The 22,361-nt window shown below is 34.9% G+C and overlaps 5 protein-coding genes across 8 annotated transcripts; 2 read left to right on the plus strand and 3 right to left on the minus strand.

Annotated features, from left to right (window-relative positions):
* Positions 1-1,580: 1,580 nt before the first annotated feature.
* On the plus strand, positions 1,581-8,237 carry LOC114192124 (CMP-sialic acid transporter 3-like). 2 transcript variants are annotated; one of them, XM_028081730.1, is made up of 16 exons: positions 1,581-1,905; positions 2,219-2,425; positions 3,099-3,215; positions 3,979-4,035; positions 4,444-4,521; positions 4,998-5,042; positions 5,327-5,386; positions 5,507-5,629; positions 5,748-5,825; positions 6,253-6,322; positions 6,679-6,786; positions 6,942-7,075; positions 7,163-7,239; positions 7,401-7,446; positions 7,542-7,603; positions 7,900-8,237. In XM_028081730.1, exons 2-15 carry the CDS (start codon positions 2,258-2,260, stop codon positions 7,590-7,592), a joined length of 1,212 nt encoding a protein of 403 aa, XP_027937531.1. In that variant the 5' UTR covers positions 1,581-1,905; positions 2,219-2,257; the 3' UTR covers positions 7,593-7,603; positions 7,900-8,237. The 2 variants fall into 2 exon arrangements, with proteins under 2 accessions (XP_027937531.1, XP_027937530.1); XM_028081729.1 differs by having other exon boundaries at positions 1,586-1,905; positions 7,760-8,237.
* Positions 8,238-9,138: 901 nt separating this feature from the next.
* Positions 9,139-13,443, plus strand: LOC114191467 (INO80 complex subunit D-like). 2 transcript variants are annotated; one of them, XM_028080641.1, is made up of 4 exons: positions 9,139-9,556; positions 10,311-10,556; positions 12,468-12,575; positions 12,938-13,443. In XM_028080641.1, the coding sequence occupies exons 1-3, from the start codon at positions 9,231-9,233 to the stop codon at positions 12,469-12,471; spliced, it is 576 nt and encodes a 191-aa protein (XP_027936442.1). In that variant the 5' UTR covers positions 9,139-9,230; the 3' UTR covers positions 12,472-12,575; positions 12,938-13,443. The 2 variants fall into 2 exon arrangements, with proteins under 2 accessions (XP_027936442.1, XP_027936443.1); XM_028080642.1 differs by having other exon boundaries at positions 13,124-13,443.
* On the minus strand, positions 10,889-12,312 carry LOC114191468. Of its 2 annotated transcripts, none has more exons than XM_028080644.1 (2): positions 11,518-12,312; positions 10,889-11,443 (listed from the first exon to the last, which is right to left on the minus strand). In XM_028080644.1, the coding sequence occupies exon 1, from the start codon at positions 12,275-12,277 to the stop codon at positions 11,858-11,860; it is 420 nt and encodes a 139-aa protein (XP_027936445.1). In that variant the 5' UTR covers positions 12,278-12,312; the 3' UTR covers positions 10,889-11,443; positions 11,518-11,857. The 2 variants fall into 2 exon arrangements, with proteins under 2 accessions (XP_027936445.1, XP_027936444.1); XM_028080643.1 differs by having other exon boundaries at positions 10,921-11,426.
* A 1,441-nt stretch (positions 13,444-14,884) lies between the features above and the next one.
* LOC114192026 (inositol transporter 1-like) lies at positions 14,885-18,514 on the minus strand. The gene is made up of 6 exons (XM_028081566.1): positions 18,013-18,514; positions 17,856-17,926; positions 16,908-17,243; positions 16,423-16,530; positions 16,162-16,347; positions 14,885-15,783 (listed from the first exon to the last, which is right to left on the minus strand). Exons 1-6 carry the CDS (start codon positions 18,164-18,166, stop codon positions 15,136-15,138), a joined length of 1,503 nt encoding a protein of 500 aa, XP_027937367.1. The 5' UTR covers positions 18,167-18,514; the 3' UTR covers positions 14,885-15,135.
* Positions 18,515-18,949: 435 nt separating this feature from the next.
* Positions 18,950-22,041, minus strand: LOC114191667 (inositol transporter 1-like). Its single transcript, XM_028080999.1, has 6 exons — positions 21,630-22,041; positions 21,138-21,208; positions 20,570-20,905; positions 20,390-20,497; positions 20,115-20,300; positions 18,950-19,727 (listed from the first exon to the last, which is right to left on the minus strand). Exons 1-6 carry the CDS (start codon positions 21,775-21,777, stop codon positions 19,086-19,088), a joined length of 1,491 nt encoding a protein of 496 aa, XP_027936800.1. The 5' UTR covers positions 21,778-22,041; the 3' UTR covers positions 18,950-19,085.
* Between the last annotated feature and the right edge of the window lie 320 nt (positions 22,042-22,361).

The raw sequence follows: 22,361 nt of genomic DNA on the forward strand, positions 1-22,361 counted from the left end.
GAAATATCAAAATAATATATTTTTAAATAAATTAAAAAACAACACCAAAAATTTGAAAAATAATATTATAAAAATATAAGTCACAAAATTATTAAAACATACAACGATATATGCCCACAAAAATTAATAATGGTGAAATAATACAATTCAAGATTATACTTGCAATGTACACTGTTTTGAGCATGCTTAATTTAATAATTTTTAGATGCAATATAGTATGAACAAATATCTTCAAAGAAAAGTGGTGATGACTTCCTTTTTATTGCACAACACCTTTTGTCTTTAACATCTTAATAAAAGCTAAGAAAGATTCAAACAAAAAGAAAAGACTCAACAATAATCAAAGTCAAATCCGAAGAGAAAAACATTTATAAAGATAAAGCATTCAACAGTAACTAAGTCCGACTCAGAAACTAGAAAGAAAAAAAAAATCAAATATCAATAAAAGTAAAAGTATTTTAAATGAGAAATCCCACCGGAGGGCATAAAGTTGTTACTAAAAAAGTATCACAGTTATAAAAAAAATTCCATAAAAAGATAATAAATTGATTATGTATTATATAAATCCGCAACACATTATTAATTTATTTGATTAATTTTGTAAAAAAATGTGTTTGTTATAATAATCATAACTACTATGATTAACATAATTATATGTTTTTTATTGCTTAGAAAAGCAAAAAGGTTCAGTAAAATTTCAAAAGAAAAATAAAATACAGTATTAATTCCTGACATCTGTGTATATGTCATAATTTTATTTTATAATAATACAATGGATAATGGATAATGTTAATATTTTCTTACAAGAGAATGAGACAAATGATTTTTTTTAAGTTGTATTTGTGGACAAAATCTTACTAATCAACAAATCAAACTGTACTAAAACTCCCTTGCTGAAATAATATTTAAACTTGTAAATAATATTTTCACAATTTTAGCTGAAATCATTATTTTTTAAAAGGAATAAAATATAATTAACTTAGGAAAGGGTAGAGAATATAACAAAAGATAGTATATTCACTGATATTTTCTTACAACAAGATTATTGTAATCTGATTGTAAATATTAATTTTGACATTTACATAAGAAGTGAATAGTTTTTTTTTAAAAAAAGAAAGAAATATGGGCATATTGAAGAATATTATGGTAGGTTTTTATGCATAAAAGTTTCATTAGTTAATTATTATTATTTTATATATAAGAGGAAAGCTTATTGTGTAAATTTTGGTGGAGGGAGTGAGAGAGCAGAATCTGAAAGTTGAAGCGAAAGAAACGTGTAACCTGAATGAATAGTTTGGGTTTTGGTATGTAAGTAAAATAATAATAATAATAAAAAAAAAAAAAATAATAATAATGGAGAAGGGGTAATTCCACCCAACGAAACGAACCGAACGGAAGCAGCGACACTGACACACCAAACTACAAATCCCCCTTTGACTCCACTTTGTTTTCTCACACATACCTCATTGGCCCTTACTTTGAAACCCGTCGTTTGCAACTTTACACCCAAACACACATTTTTTATTTTTATTTTTATTTTTATTTTTTCATCTTGTGTGAGTTCAAAGCAAACAAATAAAACCATAAAACGCTCTCTCTTTTATTCCAAATCGCAAATCACGAAAACAAAAACAAAAACAAAACGCAGTCCTCTCTCCCTCTCTCTCTTTCTTTCTTTCTTTCTAAATCTCTCTCCCTCTCTCTCTCTTTGCAAATTTAAAATCCAATTTCCATTTCCATTCACAGAAAGAAGGAAAGAAGGAAGGAAAACAGTGAAACCGGAATCGTTTTCTGTCTGAAATTCGCTGTCGCATTCGTTTTTCCGTTGAGCAGCTTCGAATCGCTTGCCGGCAGCTGCAGATCAAATCGAGTTTCACCTGAATGCTCCTTTTGGACTCGATTTAGGTTTGTCTATGCTTCCTCAAATCTGAATTCCACGCTTCTCACGCATTAATATTGTGTCGGTGACGGCTTGATTTCTTTCTCGTGTTTCATTCTGTGCAAGATCTCAGTTCTGCGTAGTCATATTTCGCTTGATTTCGTAGGTCTGGATTTGTTATCGTAGGGATCTCTGTTTTCTTTTGGATTTCGCATTTAATTTCGTTTTAGTTTAGTTTACGTTGTCTTAGGCTGTTTTGGAAGAGCAAGATCTGTTGTGTTGTTTGGCAGAGTGTATAAAGGAGCTTATAATGAATACTTTTTGTTGATTCCGTTGCAGATCGAGTTCTTCATACCCTGGTAGTGTGGGAATTTGTATATGAAGAACGGGATGATAGAATGCAGTGTTTGCCATTCCAAATTGGTTTCCCCTTCCGCCAAAACTATCTCAAGGGCTTATGATCGCCACAAAAATAGGATAACATCCAAGCAACGTGTACTCAATGTCTTTTTGGTTGTTGGTGATTGTGTTCTTGTAGGCTTCCAGGTGATTTTACCTTATCTTAATTGAATATTTCCTCTCAAATGTTAAATTAATGAAATGGAAATATGATTGAATAGCTATGAAGCTCATATTTCTTAAGACACACAACTTGATACAGACATTATGATTTATGACATGGCTAGTGTGAAAAATAAATCACATCCCGCACATTGTGATGTGTTGGACCCTCTTTGGAGTCGTAGCTATGTTTTTTGCACTGGTGTTTATTGCCATGTTCTGCTAGTGAATATACTCTGCATATCTGCGTGGAATAAAAATACATGAATGGTTTAACTTATTCAGAAGATATTCTTGCATGCCAATCTCTTGAAGTGTCATTTCTTGCGTTATGTCTACTTTGCAAAGGAATCAAGGAGTTTATGCAGCAGGATTCCAAGGCTTTAGGAGAGAGGCTGAAAGAAATTGACTCAAGCTTTGGCATTGTGAATAATAACTTAGGGATGCAATGATGGCTGTGATGAAGCATATTACAAACCTTAAAAAAATTGCATCATATGCGTGGTTTATTTCATTGACTTGCAGATCTATTTTTCGATATTTGCTAATCTAATGGTCTGACGTGCATTAAAGAGTTCACTGATGTTAATTTGATAACTCTTGCGAGTTTTATGCTTGTTGTTTAGCGGCTGACAAATGTTATTTCTTTAATTGGCAGCCTATCCTTGTCTATATGTCCAAGGTGGATGGGAAGTTCAATTTTAGCCCAATTAGTGTTAATTTTTTGACCGAGGTTACAAAGGTTTTCTTTGCTATTGTTATGCTTATTCTCCAGGTTAAGATCACTTTCCCTTTGTCTATACTCAAATATTTTCTGTCTTTTCAATTACTTACAATTAAAGCATGTGTCAAGTGAGAAGTAAATTGTTGAGGAGACACCAGCGCATACATTGAAGTAAATCATTAGTAAATTGAGGTTTTACTAGGATTTACTGTTTTTTTCTATTGTGGCAGGACATGCCCTAATTTTCTGTGGTATTAGATCATAGAATATTACAATTTATAAACTCAAAACAAGAGTGGAAATGATGACTTATTGGTTTTTAATGATAATATTCCTAGTTACTTTGGTGTACCGTGTACGCACCGTTCAACAACAAAAAGTAATCCCTTTGAGGGCTGTAGATCCCCAAAGTGAGTTTTGCCTCTCCCAACAAAGGTTTTTCTTACATAGTTTAGTTATGAATTGAACCTGGTCAACATAATCAAGCGATCTGGTTCTCTGCCAATTATGTCCTACTTTGTAAAGGTATAAATGATTTTCAGGCAATGAAGTGGGGACCAAGGTGCCAACTGGTAATTTTTGGGATCAGGATCAAGGCTTGATGATATGGCATATATTTAAACAAAACAAATTCAGTTTTTGGAAAAATATTTTTAATGTCTTGTGTGAAAGAGAACCGGTATGGACAGGTTGATAAGTGAAAGGAAACATATTATTAGTTGTAAAAGAAAATAGGCCAGTCTTTCTGAGTGTTCTTGAAACTCATAATCGTTTTACATTCATGTAAAGTGTAAATGTTTTGTTGATTGTGCAGGCTAGGAATCAAAAAGTTGGAGAGAAGCCCCTTCTATCAATTTCTACATTTGTGCAGGTACAATGATTTATAATTTAAATTCTGCATCAGTTAACAGATTTGTGAGACCCATATACATTTTTATATAGATAATTTCTTAAGCTTTTTTCAATTGCTAGCTGTAGGGTTCCCTGCTTCCTGGGATTGAACTGGATTACTCAGGTCACATAGTATAAGCATATTTTGTATAAGATCAACAAATAGGCACCAACTACTTTACTACCTTAGAGAGTGCATTTGTAGCGCTGTGTTTATTCCTGTTTCTCAATACAGTAAATATGGAATGTGTGATAGCATCTTGTTTTTAAGTTTCTTAGTATTTATTCTTTATTTATCACCAAATTTAAGCATCTTCCAAATTCAATATGTAGCTTTTTCCAAAAGATTTGGATATTTATTTTGTATCTGGTATTCTGTCACTTGTAGGCAGCTCGCAGCAATGCCCTTCTAGCAGTTCCTGCACTTCTGTATGCTATAAACAACTATCTGAAGTTTATCATGCAGGTATGTAGAATTAGTCCATAAACTTTGCATATGTAAGGATTGAGGCTAAAATGCTTGCACTAGAGATCTTTCTTTTGCTGCTGAAATGTTTAAGTTCAATAATCAGTAACTTTATTTTTAATTCATGGGCTTTTGCCCTAAGTGGATAGATGTTGGTAGAGCATATTGTTGATTTGCTTCTCCAAATGAGAAAGACAGATGCCGAAAGTTATTATAAAAGCACGATGGATTGCTCATTGCTTTTTTTTGATACTAGGATTACTGATTTTTCAGAATTTCGGTTTGTTAGTTATCACTTATATATGTTTGATATTCAGCCAGATTATAGAATCATATTTTTTATTTTAAAAGTAACCTGTTATTTTAAACTGAATCATGTGATGAAAATTCATGACTTACCTGTTATCGTTCAGTCACATTATTAAGGAATTATCCGACCTAAGGTAACTTACAAGTTGATTTCACATTTCATGCAGCTTTATTTTAACCCTGCTACTGTGAAGATGTTAAGTAATTTGAAGGTAATTTCTATTTCACTTTTCTGAATGGTTGAATTTCGGTATTATTTACAGCTAAGTAATAAGTTGCCTATCCATTGCATGTGGTATAGCCCTTGTGATGGCTGCTTGAAACCTCTCAAGCAAATGATTACTTATACTCAGTTGTTCGAGCCTTGACTGATTTCTTTTTCTTTGGTTATTTTTCTGACAACTATTCCTTGAAACAATTGAACATATTCTTCTCTTAATAGTTTGGTTAATTTGAATCAGTTTGTAAAGTAGTCTCTTGACTTTGCATGTTTCAGGTTTTAGTAATAGCACTTTTGCTAAAGGTCATTATGAAGCGCCAGTTTTCCGTCATTCAGGTTAGTGTGTTATTTGGTCTTTACTGTTGAACCTTGGCGAGTTGTGATCTTTATATAAATCCCAATTTCTTATTATCCTTACATTTTTACTGAAAAATTGATTTATTGGTTTTACTACAGTGGGAAGCTCTTGCTCTCTTGCTCATTGGTATAAGTGTTAATCAGCTAAGATCTTTACCTGAAGGAACCACAGCTCTGGGTCTTCCTGTCACAATGGGTGCATATCTCTATACATTGATCTTTGTAAGCGATTTGTTATTTATTTGTTTGATATATTATTGCTGTGCTTTTGTTTACAAAAACAAAATTGGTTCTATGCTATAATTCGTTGACTTTTTTAACCTAGGAATTATTTTTGCAGGTCACTGTTCCATCATTGGCCTCTGTTTATAATGAGTACGCATTGAAGAGCCAATATGATACAAGCATTTATCTGCAGGTGAAGCACTAGGAATTGCAATTTTTTTCATTATTGAACCTCTGTTTCATTCATTCTGCAAGGAATGGGGAATATGATTTCCTCCTAAAGCTGTTCTGCCTACGGTGTTACTTAGCTTTAGTTCTGCCTTTTCGTGTTTTGACCAACGATTGGTCACTGATGCCCGAGGCTTTGCTTATAAGGTTGGGGGTTGGATGGGATTTTAAGTAGACCTCTTTGAAAATTGACATAAAATGTTTGTGGAAATTTAAGAGAAAGAAACTAACAATGGTGCTCAGCGACTAACTCCAAAAATCATTTTGACTTCCTGGAGGACAATAGAATAAATGTGTAGTTTCAAGAACAGCAGTTTAATGGTGCTAGTATGCTAGGATTCTCTAACTATATCTTTTTATCACTCATTAATTCTCTGTTTCTTGATTTACAGAACCTATTCTTATATGGATATGGAGCTATATTCAATTTTCTTGGGATACTTGGGACTGTTATTTTCAAAGGTGAGAATTAAATCTCTAGTTTCTGGATACTCGTGTGCACTTTATAAATATGATACTAAGCTGTTGAGAGAAAAAGAAAGACGAGACTCAAATATCCCAAAGCACTTTATAAATATGCTTTGGGATATTTGTTTGTTTTTGTCATAAATCATTGTGTTTTTCATGGTGAATTTGGCAACAAATAGTCATTTTTATATGCTGCATTGTGCTTCCTTGTAAGCTGATTCTACTATCTAGTACAATCGGTGATGGATTAATTCTGTTTGTTTATTCAATCTCTATTGATAGAAGAACTTGTTTGTGCCTTATAGTTTACTTTTTCTGATGCTCAAGCTAACCGATTTTAAAATTTCCAGGGCCTAGCAGCTTTGATATCCTACAAGGTCATTCAAAAGCCACAATGCTATTGATCGCAAACAACGCTGCTCAAGGGATTTTATCCTCTTTCTTCTTCAAATATGCAGGTCAGTATTCAAATATACATTTTTGTTCTTTATTTCTGCATTTATTAGAATCTAAAACAAAATGCTGGAATAATATAATTTATCTTAAATTATGTTTTTGGCAGACTGACATGCTATTTGTCCGTTCTCTCAATAACCTATTTAATGTGTTGTAGATACAATTTTGAAGAAGTACTCATCAACGGTAGCCACAATCTTTACCGGTATAGCATCTGCTGTACTATTTGGACATACTTTAACAATGAACTTCGTTATCGGCATTTCTATTGTATTCATCTCAATGCACCAGGTAAGTTGAATTTGGACGATTCTATTTGGTATCTGACAATTTAAACAATGTGCTTTTTGTATCACACTGTTTACGCTTTCTTTTCAGTTCTTTTCACCACTTTCAAAAGCTAAAGATGAACAGAACGGTGTGCTGGAACTGCATGATGTTCATGACAGACAAAGGTACTGCTAGTTTCTTCACCGATATCAAGATTTTCCTTTTTTAGCTGAGTCACTGATATGTTTATTTTGGGTTCCAGAGAAATCTACAATTGAAATGCTTTCATTTTTTCCTGGTCATTGTGTATTTGATTGATTGACCCAATACCTTTTGTTCATTCCAGATCAAAGGATTCCTTTCTAAATATGGCAGCTGGAGCAAATGAGGAGGTGTGGATCTGTTATCTCATTGTTTTATAACTGAGTTGTTTTATGCTTTCTATTGTGATTGACCAGGGTTTTGTTGTTAATATGTATATTTACAGGCCTCTCATCGCGTGGGACATGATGAAAGACAGCCACTTCTTCCCTCCTAGATTGATCTACTGTACGTTCTCTCTCCATTTCTAGCCCAACCTATACCTGTGTTAGGACTGATAAATATCTTACTTTTTTGTCAATTGAACTATCCCGTTTTCCAGAGGTTTATGACCATTTTTTATGCTATGAACAATCCAATCATTTTCGGTATATATTATCGCAGGAGTTTTCATAAAAAAAAAATGGTGATATTACTGGTATCATATGACCACGTCACACAGTTTAAAGTCAAAATAAAGTTAAAAGAGAATTATTTCTGCCTTTCCGGGATAGCTTTCCTCTGATGGGATTCTCTCTACTTAGTTCATGAAGAAAGGCATGGAATCTTGACTTCAGTAGCTGGTGAACAAGCCATGACTTTCAGCTGCTGAAGATTTTGATAGAGCATAGAGAATGGCTTCGCAAGAGCTTTTGGCATATCAATGTTGATTCACGTGTACTACATTTTTTTTTTCTTGGACATTATATTTCTCTTTCTCAACTTATCCTGGGCTAGAAGAATTATTGTGTTATTATTTACATTTATTACATGATTTTGGCATTTCATCTTTATGAAATTACAGTTAAATAAAGTGAGTTCCTTTGTAGGAAATGCTGTTGGGATGCATATAAAAAGCAATGGGAAATATCATTTTTACATACGTTGTTTTGTCTCGGCTGTTCGATATACTCTCGGTCTTAACCAATTTTATATAATTTCGCGTAGATAAAGAGAACTCACTTATGCATATAATGTGACAACTTTTGAATACGGAATAATTCCTGCACAGATAAACTTGAAACGTCTTCTATTTAATGGAATGTTTGGTGGGGTACCTACCATTATAGAATGATTGTAGAAGTTGTTTAGTTCCTTAGCAGTCACAAGTGAGTCTTGGTGTAAGTTGGGCATCATCTCATGCTTGACTGTAATTGAATGTAATATTATTAAGACAAACAGTGTACAATGGACAGAATATGATAACAGTGATTAAATAAGCGTGAATTCGTTCATTCTTTCTATATACCCGATAGTACAAACTTATTAGTTTTTAAACCTATTTGTATTCTTAATATTTTTTTTCTAGAAATTAAAACACCATTTGTAAGCTTTTCTAGTAGACTTTTTTTTAAGAAAGATGAAATTCTATTCTAAGAAGACGAAAAATTTGAAATCCAAATTTTGTAAAATCCTTATATTTGTCTTATTTTTTTATTTTAAAAAGTAATGATATCTTGAAATCCACCACTTCATCTTTTTTTTTGTCCTTTTTTTTTTCTTTTCAATTACAGAAGTTTAACTATTATAATGACCCCTAAAATCAAGTTGTTAAGATTTTGTTTGATGCTAAAATGTCATTACTCCTATTCTAAAAGTTTCTAATATATTATTAATATTATCAAAAAGAATTGTTAAGTGGGTGTTTTTTTTTGAGAGGTATTATTTTTCACATGTTAAATAAGAAAACACAATGAGGAAAAAAAGAAGTAAAACTCATTGTTTAGAAAAATAAAGGGAAGACAAATTTTAATTATTTAAACATTACATTTGTATTTCCTAGTTCTGAATTTGTTATTCCCTATTTTCCCTTTTCCCTACCCCTTTTTGCGTTGAGGTGTGTTGTGGTGAAGCGGCTGCGGCAGTTGGGAGAAGAATGAACCGAATCACAGTTCCAATGGATGAGCCTAAGCCTTCTTACCTTACTCGGTCTCAACTTCTGAAACGGCGATTCCAGAATCTGAAGCGTCTCTCAAAGTGTTACAGGGACCTCTATTGGCACCTGATGGAAGACGTGAAGACCCTCTACAGACACTACCTTTATCACTATGCTCTCAACCCTTTTAGCCATTTCCACCTTCCCACATGTGCTTTCCTCGGTTGCAACCTCAACCCCATGCCTTTCACTTCCTTTTGCCACTTTCACATTCTCTCCGATTCCAACCAGAACCTCTATAAGCCCTGCAATTATCTTATCAAAGGGTCTCTCTCTCTCTCTCTCTCTCTCTTGTTATCATGCATAATTGAATAGCGTAAGCAAGCCTTGTTTCATGTTTTTCAATTTCAGTATCTATTCCACTTCCTTTGAAACCAAATCTGAAGGGAAGGTATTTTTTTTTTTTAAAAAAAATTTGATGATATAGTATAAGCTGTTGTTTGAATTCAATCGTTTATGTCAAACTAATCCTGTCAATTCCTTGCGTTGTATATGATCTGTGATGGAAGTGTTTGAGAAGGGACATGGCACAAAAGACAGTTTTTTTTTTTTTTTTTTTTGTGATGTTGAATGTTCCAGTAGTGAGATGGATTCAGCGGACCCTGCAGTGTCATATGCACGAATAAACTGGTTACACGTTTGGGTCTTTTTATTTGTTTTTTTGCAGCTGTCGTGGATGATACCTGCAATCATATGTTTGCTTTGGCAAATTAGCAAGATGACTAACCACCTCAGTTGCTTTTTGTTTAGGTCTTTTTTGTTTCGCATATTCCGAAGGATCAAACCCACGATGTTTGGTTGAAATGGAAAAGCATTTCGTTAGTTTAATCAATAATCTATTGAGCAAAGTTGTATTCATGATATTTCTCTTTCTGCATAGAATCTTCAATCATACATTTTTAAGATATGATATGTCTGTTCCGTTCCTCCATTATAACTAAATATTATTTTAAAGTAACCCATTCAATTCAATGTGCCACTTCTATCCACACTTATTTGGCTTTTGTTTTCACTTTTCAGTGCAGAAGCTGAACCCATAACTTGTGGCAAACCCATTCTGAGATCCATTGTTCCAGCTCTTTGCACTGTCCACTCTCACAAGGCTCAGAAGCACCTTGCCAGGACTTTGAAGAGGAACAGTAGCAACATCGGTCCTAAATTTCATGCCTTGGTGTCAGAATACGTAAAACACATTCAAGCGAGAAGAAGAAAGGATCAACGGGAAAACAAAAGTAAAACTGTGTTCAAAGACAAAATGATGGCTGGGTGAGTTGAGTTGTATGAAAGTGGTGGATGCAGACATAATCCGATATAAAAAGTCGATGCTGACAAAGTTAATTGGGGCAACATGTTATCTAATCATGTTCGTCCTACATACAACGCACGCTCTTTTATGAAAATCATTACAACAGTCAGATAAACACAACTTGTTTTTGCTGTTCCGTGGATTCCGTCAATTGTTAAATTATTGGTTGAATAAGAAAAACATTTGTTTAGTTTTAAACCATGTTTTCAAACACAAATAAATGGTCCTCTAATACGAGTTTAACACGTATCATTAGTAATGACAAAGTCCATCGGTTTGGTTTGGCTCTAGATTCACGAATTATTATTATATATTATTATTGTCTTGAGTTCTTCACGTCTAAGACAGGTGTTGGGTCTTGTGTGAGACTTTGTCTTTCTGATCTGAATTGGCATCTATCTGTTTCAAAGTATCACGTATCAACATAAGGCACTCCTCATTATTTGCTCCAACTCACTATGGATCACGTGACACGCCAAAACATTCTAATTTCCTGAGACATTTATGTACAATACAAAAGCTCATTACATCGAATCAGTTCGTTGTCTGAAAAGGCGCACTCCTAACAAATGAACATCCGTGAATCGTCTCGTGAAGAATCCTTGTCGTTTCCCATAGATTCTGGTCACTGATCATGATGGGTAGAAACGAAAGTTTTTTTCTTTTTATCAAACGAGACGATTTGTAAGATTCAATTATACTGCTGCAGCCATCATCGCTAAGATTGAGTTATCAGAATTGCATCTCCGATTAGTTTTGAGGTCTCCAGAGTGAGGGAAAATCTGGGAGCAAGCAATGCCAATGGCTTCACTTCACCTGGTTTTTCCTCCCTAGGCGACAACATACACTGATTTTAGATGTTAACAAGGGTTAATTAATTAGCGAAGATCGAAAAGACGTTAGTGCAGTTAGGTTAGTTACCTAGGGTGATGCAACAAGTAGATGCCGAACCGCTGCACAAAAAACAGTATCTACGGTTGGTTTGAATCGAGTTGCAACAGAAGAAGGAACAACATGAGAAGTAGTAGATCCGAAACATAGAACATAAAATTTTTATTGAAATATGATCTTAATTAACAAGTGACAAGATGATGCCGGTGCCCAGGGCTGCGCCTAAGGCTGTGAATATTGTGAAATGAGGGTTAGGGTTACTCTGAGAGGCGAAAAGAAACAGAACCCTTCATCTCCACCCATCATCGATCGCATCTCCGTCGTCTCCAGGTAAATCAAGGAATCAATGAAGGAATCGCTGAAAGAATACTCAGCTGCACAGTTTCACAGTGCACGCAACGGCCTGCGCCCAGAACTTCAGCCTCGCCTTCACATCCTCCGGATGGTCACCGGGACTCGAGATTTTCCAATTCGCAATCGATGTCGACAGCGATTGAGGCGACGGCGACTGCGACTGCGACGGCGAAGGTGAAGGCGGCGAGTTATCCATGAATTTCTGAGACATGGAATAGCACAATTCCAGTGCCGGCAGGGTATTGCACAACTCCGGAATCTCGTCGTAGCTGAAGCCAAACCCCAGATCCAAACACCCCTTCAACTCCTCCAGATCCTCGTCCGACAGACTCTTGCTCCTTGCAAGATCCTCTTCCACGTACCCTTCCAACAGCACCTGCTTCTTCTTCTTCCCCTTCTTCTCCACCCTTCTCTCTCTTTCTCCTTCTCTTTCCATCTTCACTCTCTTCTCTTCTCTCTCTCCTTCCACTCCGCTATTTATCTATTCCCAAATACCTCTCTCTCTCTCCTCTTCCACCTTCGCTATGCATGTCGCATACCATCATCTCATGCCCATACCATCATCATATTCCAGCTCATCTTTCTTATTTTTCTAATTCCTAATAATTTTGTTTTTTTTTTCTCAGGTAGGTATTTTAATGCAGCTGCGAGGCCCCAGATTCCAGAAGCTTCTGTGTTTTCTTGCGGATTATTCAACGTATTATGTGAGATTTGACATTTTATTTATTTAAAAGGTACTGCTAAATCTTAAATCAATTCCATAATCTATATCATCAAGTTTTCCTTTTTTATTAGCTATTTGAATATATAAATACAGAAAAATAAAATAAAAAATGGAGTTGAGAGTGTGAAAGGTGGGTGGGTCCCCTGGTTTTTGTTTGCATCAATTCCCTTGAAGGAATAGGCATGTGAGGAGATCATACAATCCACACAAACAAGGGCAAATTATTGAAACAGACAAATCAAACACAACTTTTTTAAAAGTCTACATAGCACAGGGTTTTGTTCATCTACTCCAATCTTGTTTAGTTTTTCAGATCCAATATTTTACCAACCCATATATAAACATAACATAACATAACCCCTTTGTTTTCAGTTATTTTGCAGGAAAAAAAAATGTTTCTTTTCTTCCTTGGAATTCAAATTTCTTATAACCAACTGTCAAAATGATTGCAATCGTCCACAGTGCCATGCATTAAAACAATGTCAAAGTCAATAATCCGAAGATAAAACCAGCAAATGAAACAGTTGTTCTTGTTCATGTCTTTTCTTCTTTTCACAGGTGCACCAAGAGCCCCGGAATCTGCATAATTTAGAAAAAGTAAAGCATATTCAGTTCAGTTTAATAAGAAAAAAAGAGTGGTTATTGTGTACGCCTCCAGGACCAAACGTTTTGTAGAATATGTGGTATGCATTATACATTAGAGAACATCACAGCCTTTGCAATTTGCATTGTGTCTGATTCCAGACAAGGAGGATGAAACCCTCTTGAATCTGTCTGATTGGGGATCAACATGTGGGTCTGTGTAAAATTCAGTAAGTGAAGACAATTTGTAAGTTTGTTCATGCCTCAGAATTAAATGAAACTCGCACGAAAATGAACTACAATGTTTGTTCTTTTTTGTTGAAGAAACACGAATCTTTCGAAACATGGTTCCTCCAACCTGAATCAGATACCGTAAAATCTGGTGTGAAATTAATGATGTTGTAGTGCGTGTATGTGATTCAAAGTTAAAGTTCAAAGCAACACTCTTGCTTTCAATCAAGAAACTGTTGTATATGATTGATGTGTAATCCATCCATCTGAATTTTTTATTTCAATTAGGAGACAAAAATATGTTCATCTTTAAATTGGACACACACTTCAAGCAATGAAGAATTAATGATCATTGACGCCGCTTTTGCAGTTGCATTCCTTAAGTTATCTTTGAATTTTTGAATGATAATGCTAAAACAATAAGAGTATTTAGAAGTAATAAATATGAATGAAGATGTTTCAGAATGATGGTGGTTGATGATGATGTATGTATGTATGAAATGAATGTAATTGGTATGGCATGAGATGATGGAGTAAGTGTATTATTGGTGGCAATGAGTGGGACAAGAACAGGCCAACAACCCACGTGGCCAGTCCCCATCACTCAATAACACATCCAAAAGCTGATTCACTCTTTTATTCAACTATCTTTATTACAACATAATTCAGTGTAGAATAATTGATTCAAATAAACATTTTAAATTTAGACAATAATTTAAAAATAATTGTATATGAAAATGAATTCGACTTAAATTATACAAGAAAAAAAAATCCTTAATATCCCAATAATTTGATTGCTTGATTCGGTTACCATAAAGTGAGAACGTATATGAAAAGCAGAATAGGACCTAACTTGCTTCTGGCCCTATCATTTGTTCATATTGTCTTCTCTCTTCTCTTTTATTCTCTGTATTATTACAACCTGTTTTTTTTGTGCATATGAAAATTTGAATTTTGTAAAAAGAAAGAGAAAAAAAAAACAGTTATTTCATGCTGGTGAGATGACCTTTTTCTATAACCATGAGAAAGAGAGTTTAAAATATTAATTTGTCACATTTAATGTTGACTGGCTTATATTTTTTATACAAGACTATTTTGTAAAACAAACAATAATACAACAACTTTAAGAGAAATCTCAATTTTTAAATCTGTTCTTACGAGAAACAACAGCGGAAAGAATTAATATTTTTTTTTCTAAAATAAATTATTGAAAGATGTAGAATAAGTAATAAACAAAATGACTGTTTCATGAATTGGATAAACGATTCCACGTCAGTTTGACCATGTGAAAACCATTCACACCACAAGAAGATGATGATGAACACGTGGTTGAATCGTAACCGCGTGAAGAGTGCAACGTGTTCCAAGTGTTTTTATTATTAAATAACCACTTTAATTGATGACATCATCCGTGACGCGTCTCAAATTGATGAATTTTATTAACGTGACCCTACAGTCATATTCGTATTTTACAGTAGACACGCACGAAGAACAAAAGAGGCACGGTTTTAACACAAAAGAACCTTCTTTTTTTCTTCATATAAAAAAAAAATGCATTACAACATAACATTTTTGACATAATGTCCAAGTAGCAACGACAATGGTATGAAATAAAAGAGGTGTGTGGACCAAGTTTGAGTGCATCAAAATCGATATACAGTGTGTAAAAAATAATGTATACTATAAGTGTATCACATCACATGTAGCATATACTGAATCACTGCACAACAACACATAAGCGTGGATGCTTTGCATTCCTAGGAATGATTTGCATTGTGAAGAAGGTTTTGAGCATATTCAGGGTTGTTGGGCCAAGCTCTCTGCTTCCATAACAGCTCCACTTCATCAAACGTCAACCCCTTGGTTTCAGGAACATAGACAAGCACAAACACAAAGGCAAGAACAGCAATAATAGCAATAATTAAGAATGTAGGACCAGTGCCTACAGCTGCAGCAACCGATAGAAATGACTGTGCCACAATTAGGTTTGAGATCCAATTCACAGTAGCAGACATGCCTCCACATGTCCCTCTGTATTCTTCAGGGTATACTTCTGAGTTAACAGTCCAAGGAACAGTTCCCATTCCTGGGGCGAAGAAACCAATGTATAGCACCAAACCAAGAACTGCAAGCCACCCATACAAACCACTTCCAGATGATTGGTTAAGGAATGACAAGGCCAAGATGATCAGAGATGCTATTACCCCTCCTAAGCTAAACAGGGCCAGTTTTCTCCGCCCTGCATGGTCTATAAGGTAAATGCCAAGAACTGTTCCGGCGGCATTCATGCCGGCAACTATGAGAGAGAGGAGAAGAGCCAACTCGTTAGAGTGAAAGCCGGCCATTTGGACAATTGTTGGGCTGTAGTACATCACTGTGTTGATGCCTGTGAATTGCTGAAATGCCTGTACAACCATGGGATGGTATAAGAACACACTTCATTTTGCATGTTCAGAGTAAGAACATAGTCCCTCAGTGTGTTTCTGGCCTCAAGGATAATGAAATGAAACCACAAAGATGACAGACATGCGATTTTTCTCTCACACGGAACAAGCAGACATCACACAGTTCATCCTAACAATATAAAATAGTGAAAGCATGTTCATTTATTCTTTCATTTTGGTTTTTCTATTTTGGGAAAGATATTACTCAAGAAGAGCGTTCATGTTATTAATGCACACCTATAAATAATTCAAGCAAAAATCACAACACAAGTTTGTTTCCAATATGAGAGAAGTTATGTTTTGCTACCACATTGCCTCCAAATATGAAGTTTTTCTTACCTGCAATCCGGCTCCAGCAAGGAATGCAAGTCTAATTTCTTTTGATTTGAAAACATCCCGATATCTGATATTATCACCTCTTTGGTGGTCTCTCTCTGACTGAGTAGTAAGTAAATTAACTTCATCCTCTAAACGAGCAAAGTCATAGATCTTAGCTAGCACAGTAATGGCTTCCTCTTCCCTATTCTGCACACACGTGAAAGAAAAGACTTGTATAAAAGAAATAGCTTTCAAACCTAAAACATAAAACAATTATACAACCTTAATAAAGAGCCATCTGGGTGATTCAGGCAGTAAGAGCATAAGGAAAAACTGAACTACTGCTGGCACACCTGAAACTCCCAACATCCACCGCCACGTTCCTGGGACCTGCTTGATTAAGAATACGGGTAGTCATTGAAATAATACCCTCAACTCAGAAACAGGAACATGATATTTTGAGCTAAAACATTTTCCCGTAGTGAACTCTGCTTTGCCTATTTTCTTTTTCTGTATATTGAGGGGGTTAGAGATGTTCACGATTTCTCATGTTGATTCTATTAGAAATGTACGTGGTAAACAAGAAGAAACACTAACTACATTTGAGAAATACTAACAAGAGGAGTGATGGAGTTCAAATCACTGGTGGAAAAAAATGAATTTTACCCTTTATTGTTTAATTGGATACAAAACGACGCTGGATAATTGACATTATTGCTATTTTATTTCATGAGAAGTGAATAAAAACAAAGCATGGAAAAAAAAACCTGTGTAAAAGCAAGATTTATGAGATAGGAAAGAAACTGTCCACCAGTTATCATGAGCACATTTGTGCTTACTAATGCTCCCCTTATTTCTGAAGGTGACAATTCTGCAATATAAACAGGAGCAGTAACAGAAGCTATACCCACACCCAAACCAACAAAAAAACGGCCAAGTATGAGAACATAAGGATCTGGAGCAGCGGCCATGACAATTGCTCCCAGGGTAAAGATAACATCTGCAATGACGGTTGCCTTCTTTCTTCCATAAGCATCATTAATCCAACCACCTGCTGCCGCCCCAACAATCGCACCCGCCAGTGCCATGCTGACAATTGTTTCCTGCAACTCAATACAATTAGACAGATCCAATGACAATTAGCCAACTGTTTTTTTCATCCATTTGAATTTCATATATAAATTTCATTTTGTGATACATAACCACCCTAAAGTTTTATTCAGAATGAAAGTTCATCTTTTGTGTGCTCTCGTCATGATCTTTAATGGATAACACAGCAATCACTAAAAGAAACCAGCTCCATCCTCTTAATTTATTTTCCTCTGAAGTGTCAGTAGAAATGGTAGAACCGCTAGAACAGAACAGGGAACTTACTCAAGCCTTTTATGAAAGCTTGGGTTTTTAAAATCTTTTATTTAGAGTATTTTAATCAGATAAATATATTTATGGCAAAAAATCTGACACGCACTTCAGAAGAGGAAAATTAAAAAGCAGACATTGCCGCAGGAACCACTAAAAGTAAAAGTAGAGAAACTGATTGTAGAACCACAATAACAACTGGCATTGCCCAGTAGAAAAGAAAAATCAAATTCCACCAGTAGCATTCTTGATTTTGTACGAATTCAATGGTCAAATATGAAAATTTGGTTGAAACAGTTGCATTAGTGTAGGACTGATAAAAAGATTGAATAAGGAAATAGGTATTGGCATAGTACCTGTAGAAAATTGCTGTGTCTGACGGCCTCAAAATCATCTTTAATATAGAGAAGGGCCCCTGATATAACACCTGCAATGCAATGAAATGTCATTCTCGGGTGAAGAAAAAATATATCCTAAAATAAAATCAGAATAAATTTGTGCGGAAGTAGGTACCTGTGTCGTAGCCAAAGAGTAACCCACCAATGCTAGCGACAGCAGTGAGTCCTATGATGTAAGGGTTTTTAAAGACGGAGACTTTCCTCTCTGGGTATATGTCCAGATACCCTGAGCTTCCCGGAATGGAATGGGTTATCGTCGTGATGGTCATGTCGCCGTGCGTGCGGTGCCCACAATGGTCGAAAGTTGATCCCCCAGATGAGAGTGAGACCAAATCACAAACACTTGGAAGTCACTCCACACTCTGACATGGGTTTCCTAATTCCATTTCTACTTGCTTGGGAATGGAAACTTATTAACTGCTTAGGGACGAACAGGACATAAGTCAAACAGTGGTTTCATTCCGTTGCATGTTGTTGTCTGGTGTGGTCCACTTCGTATATTATTATTTCCATGTTCTTATCATCTGACTCTGATACTACTCATGCACCTTCTTCAAATCTAATCCACTTTCAACATTAATCCATTACTGTTTAACCATTCCCTCACGCTTAACCAAACTCTAAGTGTATTTATATATTTGGTTTAGGAATGGACTCGAAGGAGTGGAGAGAAAGAAAGAAAATGAGAAAAAGGCAATGAAATTGTGAGATTGTTTAAATTAAGAAAACGTGTTTTTTAAAGTGATGATTTTTTTATTTGTTACCAAACTTATTTTAAGTTGGTAGATATTATTAGTTTTCGTAAAAAAAAGGAGAAGATTTGATTAACTAATATCATAATGTGTGAGATTGTTAATAAGTTTATTTATTTTAATCGACTCAATTATCACATGTTTTTGAAATAATTGTATGATAAAAACACATTTTATTTACAAAATATATAAATAACTTAAATAAAAAAAGAAATAAAACATTATTATTTTCATAAACTTAAAATAGAATACATATATTATATTTTCATAAACTTAAAATTACATAATAAACATTTTCTTTTTTAAATTCAGTCGCTTGTACAGGTAAAAGTAGTGTACATACATACACGAGAGGGAGCATATGTACACGTGAAAAGAAATATATGTAATTAAGAAAATCCGAAAGATATAAAATGATGTGAGTGTGTGGTTAAGATTAGTTTTGAGTTCCCTCAGCAAGAAGGGTCTGTGAGTCAGCGTTATGGCCCCGAGCTCTCTCCTTCCATATCAGTTCCACTTCATCAAAGGTCAATCCTTTGGTCTCTGGAACATATAACAGCACAAACAGAAAGGCAAAAACTGTAATGGCCGCAAGAATCAAGAAAGTGGAACCTGTTCCAATGGCGTCTGCAACTGAAAGAAAGCTCTGAGACACAATCAAATTTGAAACCCAACACACAGTGGCTGACATGCCCCCACAGATTCCTCTGTATTCCTCAGGATATATCTCTGAGTTCATAGTCCATGGCACAGGACCCATCCCTGGGGCGAAAAAAGCAATGTACAGAACTAAACCCAACACTGCAAGCCATCCATAGAGTTCTTTTGATGATTGGTTTAGGAATGACACAGACAAGATTATCAAAGAAGCAAATACCCCTCCTAAGCTAGAAAGAGCCAACTTCTTGCGCCCGGCGTGGTCTATTAGGTATATGCCAAGAATTGTTCCAGCGGCATTCATGGCAGCAACTATAAGGGACAGCAGAAGAGCCACCTCATTAGAGCGGAAGCCAGCCATTTGAACAATTGTTGGGCTGTAGTACATCACTGTGTTTATACCTATGAACTGCTGGAAAGCCTGCACAGATGATTGACAATAGAGAAAAAAGAATGTTAGATATCATACAAGAATGTCCTAATTCTGAAATCATGATAGATATATATAAATTATGAAAAACAACGATATGCAGAAGAAATGTTTGATGAAAAGCAATAGTTTTCATATTAATTTATTGAAAATTTGTCTAATATATAAAATATAATATGTCATATTATAAGGAATAAAATAAAACTTAATATATCATTATAATATATGAATATTTGATAATAATATAAAAAAATAAAATATATGTATCTTCATCGATAAAATTAAAATTAGGAGATATCTAACGAAGAAAACTCAATTCTAAGACTGAAAATGAGTTTAGTGATGATACTAGATGTAATGTAATGTGTTTTATGTTACCTGAAGTCCAGCTCCAACGAGGAATGCCAGTCTGACTTCTTCTGATCGAAAAACATCACCAAATTTTATGTTCTTCCTTCTTTGGCGATCTTGCTCTGACAAAGCCGTTAAGAAATCAACTTCATCCTCCAAGCGATCGATGTCATAGATCTTGGAAAGCACATCAACAGCTTCATTTTTCCTGTTCTGCACATGCAACACAACACAACACAAGATCACAAAACAAAACATGACAACTACTGATAAGAGCAGAGGAATGTTGCAGCTGTCTGAACCTTCATAAAGAGCCATCTTGGGGATTCGGGTAGAGAAAGCATGAGAAAAAACTGAACCACTGCTGGCACAGCTGAAACCCCAAGCATCCATCGCCATGTCCCACGAACCTGGTTCAATAATTGAGACATATTGAAAAAGAAAACTAAATTCTATGGTAAACAAAGTAATCGATTATTTACCCGTGTGAAAGCAAGATTTACGAGGTAGGAAAGAAACTGTCCACCAGTTATCATGAGAACATTTGTGCTTACTAATGAGCCTCTTATTTCAGATGGTGATGCTTCTGCAATGTACACAGGAGCAGTAACAGATGCAACACCAACACCCAAACCAACCAATAAACGTCCCAGAATGAGAACAGTAGGGTCTGTTGCAGCTGCCATGCCAATTGCTCCTAAAATAAATATTACATCAGCAATCAGAGTGGCCTTCTTTCGTCCATAAACATCATTTATCCATCCTCCTGTTGCTGCTCCAACTATTGCACCAGCAATTGCCATGCTCACTATTGTTTCCTGCCAAATCATACTATTACAATTCATTTACTTCCAATCATGTGCTGAAACTCCTAATGAGTTCATAATTGTTTCTTCTGATTCAGTTATGGATCTCTATAGCATCAAACCATAATTCCAATACTTACTTTAACTTGTAAACAGATAAATATCACATCATATTATATACATGAATGTCTGTTTGTAAACTCTGAACTCAATCACATGGGAAGATCACAAGGATTAATCGTACCTGAAGAAAATTACTTTGTTTAACTGTTTCAAAATCATCTTTAATATACAAAAGTGCTCCTGATATGACACCTGTGACAAAATGAATGTTACTCAGCTACAGAGAAAATAACTTGGACATTAGGAACAGGGACACGGGTGTTTTCAAAAACATGTTCAGCCATCACATGTAATTTTACACTTATTCATATATGGATGCTATATACTTTTTTAGTTATACGTGATTATACTGTTATTTAACACTCATTTATATTTTTCAAAATATTACATCATCAATTTTTTTAATTTTCATTACTATTTACATACATTACCATTCTAATTTTTGAAGTGTGCACACAAGTTTTTATCTAAATAATTTCAAAAGCTATGAAACCCTAGCAATACTTGTTCAAACTGCAAAATTTGAAAAGAAACACAGAATAGAAGGGATGGAACAAAGTTGAAAATGAGAAAATGAAAAGCACAATATTAAAATAAATGAGAAATTAGGTACCCGTGTCGTAGCCAAAAAGCATGCCACCAATACCAGCGACAGCAGTGAGTCCGAGAATAAAAGGACTCTTAAAAAACGAGATTTTTCGGTCGGGATACACATCCAAATACCCTGAGCTTCCTGGTGCCGATTGCATTCTCGTCGTCATTTTCCCCAATTTTTTAATATAATCCAAACCTAATTATAATGATAACAAATTATTAAATTCACGATGCAGTGGTCGAATTCAATGGGGGTACAGTAACCTTCACCAATTCTCAATGGATATTGCAAATTTTGGACATTCCCCAGAAAACTTGATCATCCATTCAGATTCTAGCGTTTTCCCTTTTGTTTCTTGGGTGTTTCAAAAGGGAAACGACACGATATGTTATGCGATGCCATGCATGCATTCTGGTTGGACCTAAGAGGATTCCCAACATCTATTGTTACCATTTTTAAGACTGCCAAAATCTTATAGGTAACGGCGTTTTCTGACAATCATGTCTCTTTTATAAATGGCCCGTTTCAACCTTTTTTTAATAAAAAAAAACATGCATTATAATATTGAGGATAAGGTCACAAGCCACTAAAATAAATGTGTTTATCAAATCCAGTTCGAAAATTTGAATAAGTAAACTTTTAAGATGGCCTTAGTTTACTTTAAGACGTGTATATTTTAATTTTAAGATCTTAAAATGAGGATTATGAAGAAAAATAGTTGATCCATTCCAAAGAAACAGGGACCGCGAA

Source organism: Vigna unguiculata, chromosome 7, assembly GCF_004118075.2.
Source record: "Vigna unguiculata cultivar IT97K-499-35 chromosome 7, ASM411807v1, whole genome shotgun sequence".
NCBI lineage: Eukaryota > Viridiplantae > Streptophyta > Magnoliopsida > Fabales > Fabaceae > Vigna > Vigna unguiculata.

Coding starts and splice junctions, on each gene's coding strand:
- LOC114191667 (XM_028080999.1), bottom strand. CDS start 21,777: ATGACGACGAGAATGCAATCGGCACCAGGAAGCTCAGGGTATTTGGAT. Junction 20,906..21,137: donor AACAAAGTAATTTTCTTCAG/GTACGATTAATC, acceptor ATGATTTGGCAG/GAAACAATAGTGAGCATGGC. Junction 20,498..20,569: donor TAAATCTTGCTTTCACACGG/GTAAATAATCGA, acceptor TTATTGAACCAG/GTTCGTGGGACATGGCGATG.
- LOC114192026 (XM_028081566.1), bottom strand. CDS start 18,166: ATGACCATCACGACGATAACCCATTCCATTCCGGGAAGCTCAGGGTAT. Junction 17,927..18,012: donor ACTCTTTGGCTACGACACAG/GTACCTACTTCC, acceptor ATTGCATTGCAG/GTGTTATATCAGGGGCCCTT. Junction 16,348..16,422: donor CCAGATGGCTCTTTATTAAG/GTTGTATAATTG, acceptor ACGTGTGTGCAG/AATAGGGAAGAGGAAGCCAT.
- LOC114191467 (XM_028080641.1), top strand. CDS start 9,231: ATGAACCGAATCACAGTTCCAATGGATGAGCCTAAGCCTTCTTACCTT. Junction 9,557..10,310: donor TGCAATTATCTTATCAAAGG/GTCTCTCTCTCT, acceptor TTCACTTTTCAG/TGCAGAAGCTGAACCCATAA.
- LOC114191468 (XM_028080644.1), bottom strand. CDS start 12,277: ATGGAAAGAGAAGGAGAAAGAGAGAGAAGGGTGGAGAAGAAGGGGAAG.
- LOC114192124 (XM_028081730.1), top strand. CDS start 2,258: ATGAAGAACGGGATGATAGAATGCAGTGTTTGCCATTCCAAATTGGTT. Junction 3,216..3,978: donor TTGTTATGCTTATTCTCCAG/GTTAAGATCACT, acceptor TTGATTGTGCAG/GCTAGGAATCAAAAAGTTGG. Junction 4,522..4,997: donor ATCTGAAGTTTATCATGCAG/GTATGTAGAATT, acceptor CATTTCATGCAG/CTTTATTTTAACCCTGCTAC.